Source organism: Panthera pardus, unplaced genomic scaffold, assembly GCF_024362965.1.
Source record: "Panthera pardus isolate Hobbes unplaced genomic scaffold, ASM2436296v1 HiC_scaffold_16, whole genome shotgun sequence".
In the NCBI taxonomy this organism is placed as follows: Eukaryota; Metazoa; Chordata; class Mammalia; order Carnivora; family Felidae; genus Panthera; species Panthera pardus.
Window position 1 is genome coordinate 532,707 of NW_026526721.1, and position 8,026 is coordinate 540,732.

General features: G+C 44.0%; 1 protein-coding gene across 4 annotated transcripts in view; it reads left to right on the plus strand.

Moving 5' to 3' along the window:
* MCM3AP (minichromosome maintenance complex component 3 associated protein) overlaps window positions 1-7,778 on the plus strand; it is a 55,054-nt gene extending 47,276 nt beyond the window's left edge. For 3 of the 4 annotated variants that reach the window (XM_019434630.2, XM_019434629.2, XM_019434631.2), the window contains exons 25-29: window positions 877-1,134; window positions 1,613-1,742; window positions 3,601-3,807; window positions 6,198-6,348; window positions 7,473-7,778. In XM_019434630.2, the coding sequence (XP_019290175.2) occupies window positions 877-1,134; window positions 1,613-1,742; window positions 3,601-3,807; window positions 6,198-6,348; window positions 7,473-7,631 (905 nt within the window). In that variant the 3' untranslated portion in view covers window positions 7,632-7,778. Of the gene's footprint in view, window positions 1-876; window positions 1,135-1,612; window positions 1,743-3,600; window positions 3,808-6,197; window positions 6,349-7,452 lie in introns of all 4 variants that reach the window. The other variant, XM_019434632.2, reaches the window with a different exon arrangement.
* Window positions 7,779-8,026: the final 248 nt, after the last annotated feature.

Sequence of the window (8,026 nt, forward strand, 5' to 3'; positions counted from 1 at the left end):
GTCGAAGAAACCTCTGTTCTGTGACTCTGGTTGTGCCCAGGTGAGGCTGTTGTGATGAAGACTCTATAGGTCCCCTGGGCTGGGCAAGGAGGCTGTCCCTTCCTTTGCTCACACTGTTAGGAGGGAATGAGGCTGTTTGCTACTTATGTAGTACAATACATGGCCTTGGCACGGCCACTCTCCTTTGGGCCTTTGAACAGAGACCTCAGGTACCCTTGTAAACTTTGGGTTGTGGGGGTGCCTGGGTGGCTCAGTTAAGCATCCGACTTTGGCTCAGGTCATGATCTTATTACTGTTTGTGAGTTTGAGCTCCGCATTGGGCTCTGTGCTGACAGGTCAGAGCCTGGAGCCTGCTTCGGATTCTGTGTCTCCGTCTCTCTCTGCTCCTCCCCCCACTCATGCTCTGTCTCTCAAAAATAAACATTAAAAAAATTTTTTTTAATGGGGTGAGGTCTTCAGTAGGTCTCATAGATGCTCGTTATTGAAGAAACCCAAACGGAAGCAAACCACACGATGTAAATATGAGCTAGGGCAAGGTTCCCCAAAAGAAGCCCAGACTTCCGGTACCAGATTCCCCTGGGTGCTTTTTACAATACAGATTTCTGGTGTAACCACAGTCCTGTATAATCAGAGCCTCTAGGTTGGACTCTGTTGTTTATTTTGTCCAGGGTGACTGTTTGCATCTCTTAACGGGACGTGGGGAGGGAGATGCTCTTTGTTCAACAGCTGTGGTTCTATTGTATTCAAATTTGAAAGCAAACTTCTCAAATACACAGTTATCTTTTCCTAAGAAAATGTGGAGTGAAGACATTTTGTGTAGTGTCCACCTATATACTCTGGCCAAATCTTGTAACTGAGGAGGTGTTTTCTCTCCAGCGCCCTGGCTCCCCGTATGCTCCATGGTGGTCCAGTATGCCTCCCAGATCCCCAGCTCTTGCCAGACGAGGCCTGTCCTCCAGTCCCAGGTGGAAAACCTGCTCCGCAGAACCTACCGCAGGTGGAAGAGCAAGAGCCATTCGCTGGGCCAGGGGGCAGGGCCCTCAGTTGCTGAGATCCCATGGGATGACATAATTGCCTTGTGCATCAACCACAAGCTGAGGGACTGGACACCCCCTAGGCTTCCTATCACCTCAGGTAATTAGTGCTCGGTGCTGTGGGGTCACATCAGGAGAACTACTTGGTCCAGTTTCAGCAAAGAAAGATGTTTACTTTGATGTTTCTTTTTCTGTGGGTCGCTGCCCTTCCTTTCTATAGGACTCCCCTTTAAGCCAGTGACTTCCAGGTGACTGTTAACATTGGGAGGAGCTAGGAGTATTCCGGGGGAGCCTGGAACCATCTCCCTGAAATGGGCCCCTAGGCTGGCTCTAAGTTAGATTTCGGTAGCTCTGAGTAGTTGTACTGGTCATGCCACAGTCTGGACCTGAGCCTGTCTGAACCTTAAATGACCCATGGATGGTGAGGCATGTTTCGTCAAGCATGGGAGTCACATAAGTGCATGGCTTTAGTTAGTAGGGCTTGTTCTTAAATCAGTGTATAAGCAAACTTCAAGTGGTCACCTGTTGCTTGTTGCTCTTTTGATACTCTTTTCTCATTTGTTTTTGTATTTTTTCAGAGGCTCTGAGTGAAGATGGTCAGATATGTGTATATTTTTTTAAAAACCACTTGAAAGCATATGATGTTCCTTTGTCATGGGAACAAGCCAGAATGCAGACACAGAAGGAGCTACATCTGAGTCATGGGCGGTGAGATCTGTGTGTATTGTGTGTTTCTGTCCTGACAGCCAGCAGAGCAAACTGCATTATTCTCCTCCAGAGTACAGAGACAGAACATTAATGTTCTACGCACAGAATCCAGCCCACTGTGGTTAGATTTAGACAAATACCTCAGGAACAGATCATTCTTATGCAAGCATCTCATTTATCAGACAAACCTGACCCTGAAATCATAACATAGCCAGGAGAATCTAGACAAAAGAAAGCAGACATTTCATCTCACCTACAAACCTAGTTCAAAAGTACTGAATAAAATGTGTTAGCACATATAATTTTCCAGTACATAAAAAAGTTCACAAGTAAGCTTTATCCCAGGATAAACAATGTCAACAACAGAAATCTCTTGTAATTTGCTGTCATAGAAAAATAGTGATCATTTCAGTAGGTATTTAATTTCTTTTATTAAAATCTGTACCCTCCAAACCCAATTTATACTCATTCTTGATAAAATTTCTTATCAAACTTGGGTAAAAAAACTCCTTACCTTCATAAGGCATTTCACCATAAAACTACCAAAAAAAAAAAAAAAAAAAAATCCTTCTTGCTAAGACATTAGAAATATGAATGTCAGAACAGCCTGAGCTGCCTGATTTCACTTGTTCACTGCTGTCCTGGGAATGCTGCCCTGATGCAGGGACACAGATAAGATGGTGTAAATACCAAAAAGAAGGAGTAACTGTTGTTTTTAGACAGTTAAAATTGTCACTTCAAGAAAATCAACAGTTACATCCATAGAACTATTTGGAGTTCAGCCAGGTGATCAGACAGATGGACTTACAATGTACAAAAATTCTCATTCACAGCAGCAACTAACCCTTAACATATGGACGTATACTGATCCAGGAAAGGAACTAAACCCTTGTGCAGGGAACTCTCAGGGACTTGAAGGTGCAAAGAAAACCTGAATGAGGGAGAGGTCGGCTAGCTTTGTTGATGGGAAGATGGAGTGGTGTAAAGATGTCAGTTCTTAAACTGTAAAGTCAGGGCTTTTCTAATCAAAAACCCAAAAGAGGAATTTTCCCCCTGGTCTTGACAAGTTAATTCTAAAATATATTAGGATGAGAAAATATGTAGCAATTGCTGAGAAAATTTTGAATAAGAGTAACAAGGAGGTGGGGTGCCTGGTGGCTTAGTTGGGCAAGCACCCAACTTTTGATTTTGGCTTAGGTCATGATCTCAAAGTTTGGTTCGTGGGATCCAGTCCTGGTTCGGGCTCTGTGCTGTCAGCACAGAGCCTGCTCGGGATTCTTTCTCTCCCTCTCTCTTTGCCCCTCCCCCTACAAACAAATAAACATTATAAATAAATAAATAAATAACAAGGAGGATCTGCTGTGCCTCATATCAGAACATATAGTAAAGTTACAACAAATAGATGAGAATAGGAAGTCCAGAAACAAAAACCATATGGGACAAAGTACCATGCGAAACCAGTGAGGACAGACGGCATCTATTTAGAAAAAATAAAAATAGTAGACCCCTTTCTCCCTCTGTGAATATTACTTACACAGGGATTTAAGAGCTAAATGTAAAAATACGAACCTTACCAACATTAGGGTAAAATAGAACCTTGTTGATAACCTTGGGATGGGAAACCAAACTCCGAGTAGAGAAGCTCCAAGCACCCAGTTGCCCAGGAGAGAAGGTAAGCCTTTCCTGTAAGGCAGAGGTTGCCCTTCCTTCCTTTGTGCCCAAGCCTGACCCTGAGGGAAGCAGGAAGTAGGCAAGGGTAGGTCTGGGGCTCTGTGTCTACACGCACACTCTACCTGCTGCTGGAGGAACCTTTCTTCCTCCTTCCTGACCATAAGCATTTCAAAACATGTACTTACAGTTTGGGGATAAAGTCTTCGCACCCGTCTGCAAACAAGTTTCCTGCTCCGATACTGCACATGCACTGGAAAGGGAAGAGGAATGTAGAGCATGGCCCAGAGGGGCGGGCTCCCAGCACCCAGGATCTGATGCGTGGAGCCTCTGCCCAGGAGCTCCTGGCCCAGTGTCTGTCCCGGAGTCTGCTGCTGGAGAAAGAGGAGAGCAAGAGGTGAAGTCTATTCCCTTAGGTTTATTGTGTCCGTTAGGCCCCTTCATGCTGGATTAGCAAGGATCACAGTGACGTGACTGTTTAAAAAAGAAGGCAAGTCAGATGTGTGAAGTATAAGCTCTTTGAAGGCAGAGGCAGTGCCCTAGATAGTAGGTCTTAAACTGTTTGAAATCAGTTTCATTACTGTTTATTACTGAGAGTCATAAGTTTTCTGGTGGGAGAGAAAGCATGGCTGGCTGATGGAGTCTCTTCAGTGGATAGTGAGTGCTGAATGTGTGGCTGGCACTGGCTCTCTGCCCTTGGCAAGCCTGAGGGTGCCAGTGCGTCGTCCCACACCGTAGACACTCCTCTGCGTCTCCCACCACCCTTCTTAATGGTTTTACTGAGAAAGAGAACCAGGAAGAAGGCAGTTTACAAGGTGGCCTTTACCCCATCCCCTCACCCCCAGCAGCCTCCCTGGGTCCAGCTTATCACCAAGGGCAGCCCCTCCCCTCGGCTGGGATCCCATCTCCCACCCACTCAGGACACTCACGTGAGCTGCTCTGTTATGTCCCCTTCCTCCCAGCACCCTAGAACAGGGAACCATGCCTGAGCCATGCTCCTTTGATCGTAAACTCCTCAAACAGTGTGATCCTCCCTTCTGTCCTCCCAGTCTCTCCTGAGCCCCTCCCTGCCCCCATGTCTGCACTGGTAAGAGTCACAAGCAGCTTGCTGAACTGACCATGAGCCCCAGTCTCCAGCAGCGTTCCACACCTTTGTTCTCTCCCTCCTACCTCGCAGGAGACCTAGTCCCTTTCCTGCCCAGCTGGTAACTCCCCCTAGGGCTCTCCGGGTTCTTCTTCATCCCCCGACCCCCTCACCTAGCCTCTGTGCTGTTTGCACCCCCACTCCTCAGTGATAATCTCCAATTTCAAATAACGTCAATATTCTGACAACTCCATATCTAAAAACCCCGAGTTCTCTGAAATCCAGATTTGAATATGCAACGGCTTCCTTAAAATCTTCATTAGTCATTTATAGGATGCCTGATAGCCATCTCAAAGCTAACATCCCAAATCTAATTCCAGGTTTTCCCCCATTTGAGATGGTCTTCCCAGTTGATGAGATTTTGTCCTTCCAGCTGCCCAGGCCCAATGCTTTGGAATTATTCTTCCACATCCAGTTCATCCATAAATCCTATTGTCTCTATCAAAAATGTATTCAGACTTGGACCGTATGTTGCAGTGGGCTGTGGTCTAGTCTTGGCAGACCCAGCGTGAACCTTTCGTGTGAAGCAGAGGTCATGTTTTCCTTTGCTCACAACCTTCCAATGACTTCCTCTCCAATGAAAGGCAGAATCCTTATGAGGTGGGCAGGGCCTATGTGATCTGCCTCCCATTTCCTTTCTGACCTCTGCTCCTTCAACCTGTGAGGTAGCACACAGCCAAGCCTTTGTGCCTGCTGTTTCTTTTGCCTGGAACTCTTCAGCCACCCCCAGATATCCCTGTGGCTCACATTACACTCATGTCCAGTCTCTGCTCAAATGTCCGCTTCTCAGCGAGGTCTTCCTTGCCTGTCCCTCAAACCCTTCCTGTCTTCATGTCTCTGCTTTGTCTTTCTCACCTTCAGACTGCATTTCCCTTTTCTTTTGTTCTTTGTCTATCTCCCCTCACTAAACTATAAGCTGCTTATAGCTGGGCCTTGTCTCTTTTCTTTCAGTGCTGTATCCCTGGTACCTAGAATGGTGCGTAGTGTTTGGTGGGGGCTTGTTGGAAGAGTGAATGAATGTGTCATGATTTTCAAAGTAGACTTTCATAGGTGTGTATCGTTTAAGCAGTTGGATCAGATTGTTTTTCTTGAAAAGATCAGTGAAAAAAGTGGATGGAGTGAACATCTTAACAAGTGTGTTAGGTGGTGGTGGGATATTATTTTGAGTTAATTTTAAACTATAAGCAGCAATCCACACATCTGGATAATCCATCAAGAGATAAGAATTAATTATAAATACCAAAATAAGCCAGAGAAAATAAACCAAATGGGAGAATTATGAGTAATGTTAAGTAACATGCAAAAGCAGTTGTTTGGATAAATGTGACCTTTTCTGTTAAATATAAATTGGACTTACAAATTAAAGAGAAGATTAAAAATTTTTAGGAGTGTGGTTCTGCTTCTCATAACTGTTCTACCCTTAGTAAAAAGCAAAGCTTTAAAAGGTTAAAAGTAGGGGTGCCTGGTTGGCTCAGTTGGTGGAACAAGTGACTCTTGATTCTCGGGGTTGTAAGTTTGAGTCCCATGTTGGATATAGAGATTACTAAAAAATAAAATCTTAAAATTTTTTTTAATTAAAAATATTTATAGGAGAAAAGTGAATGATAGTTAAATGTTTTATTCCTCATTCTCAAATGCTTTAGGTTTGAAGATCAGCTTCAGCAGTGGTTGTCTGCAGACGCAGGAGTGTTTAGAGATTCAACATCCCTTCCCCTCTACCTTCCTCAGACCCTGGTGTCTCTGCCTCAGACTATTGAACCTGTGATGAAGACAGTGACCACTACCAGCCCTCAGGTGGGAAGAGCGTACATTTGGCATTTGAATTAGAATTGAAGACTGAGAGAATGGCGGGGAAAAGTAACATCTCCATTCATCATATGGTATTGTGATGACCAATAAATTATTAGCTTAAATTAGATCTTTTCTTAATCTGTCAGTGTTATAGAGGCCCAGCTAATTCTGAGTTTCTATGTGTGAAATGAAGGGAGAGTGGAATTAAAACATGCTTACAAATTGAACAAAACCCATAACTGTGTTCTGACACGCAGTGAGGGCATTGAGGAGAATAACAAAGGTGATGACGGTGGCTTCTGTTTGTGCACATGATGTCCAAGCCTTGGCATCACCCCAGTCTTCCTCTGCGGGATTAACTTTCCCTGAGGAAAATTAATGACCGAGGAAGGTAAGATCACAGACGTCAGGGGCTCACCCAGGAGTGTGGCTGAGCTGCTTTTCAGAGCCAGACCTGATTGGCTCCGAAGCTCAAGGTCTTTCTACCTCATGATCCTCTTTCAGTGGTAACAGAAGCAAAAACAGAGTTTTCATCATAGATTATAATGCTGGACATTTAAAAAGTGTGCTCCTGGACTGGTTTTAGGAAGCCCTTCAATAGGGAAGAAAAGCAAATTAAGAAGGCATACTGTTTCCATTCATCAGTTTGGCAGGTACCTTAAGAATGTTTGTACGTTTTGACTTAACAATTCTGCCCTAAAGAAACTACCATATATAACAAAAATTGATGGGTTTTTGTTGTTGTTGTTCACCTGTAGTATTAATCATACTGCATAAAAAAATGGAAACTAAATATCCAAAGATGGGAGTCAGGTTAAACAGTTACAGGACATATGATGGAATAGCTCATAGCCCTTGACAATTATATTTTATAAAAATGACTGACACTGGAAGTGGATGATACAATGAAGAGAAACATTCTATGTGCAGGTGATACCAGCTGTATATGTATGTGCTGAAAGAGGCTGGGAGGATGTATATGATAGATGCCAAGAAACGGGTTTGTTGAGCCCAGCAGGCCACAGATGAAGTTTCTAACATGAATCAGATATACTGCCTTCAAAGAGAATATATTTGGGTTTATGGATCTCCCCAAACTATTTTTAGGTTCTTTTTTATTTAAATAGAATGAAAGGCCAAGGGAGCAACTGCAGTTGTCAGAGGCAACAGGCACATCTGTGACTGAACGGCTCAAGTACCTGGAAAGGCTGATGCAGAGTTCAAGGGAGGAGGAAGTTGCCTCTGAGCTCCATCTCTCTGCACTGCTGGACATGGTGGACATTTGAGCTACGGGACCTGAGAGAGTGAGAGTCTCCCGAAGATTTTTGCCTTTACTCGAAATAATGTTCTTCTCAGATGTTTGATGCACTGTTGGAAATGTGATTATTAATCATGCAAATAAACCATTTGAGTGTCTAATGAGGCCATCCCAAGTTTTTAGAATGAAAGGCTCTTTTCTCCTGTGTAGTGTCTTTGATATTCTTACGTTTCATCTCACATTGTCACCCACCAACATAGGCTCTGAGGGAGTTTGCAGCTTCTTACATTTCTGTGTGCATCATTCATTTCTAAGTTGCAATCACTGATGTGTCAGACATCAGTAACACAGGGACAAACAAGACACAGGAACCCTGCTCACCAGGCCCACCTAGCTCACATCCAAGAGAGCCAATGTTATATG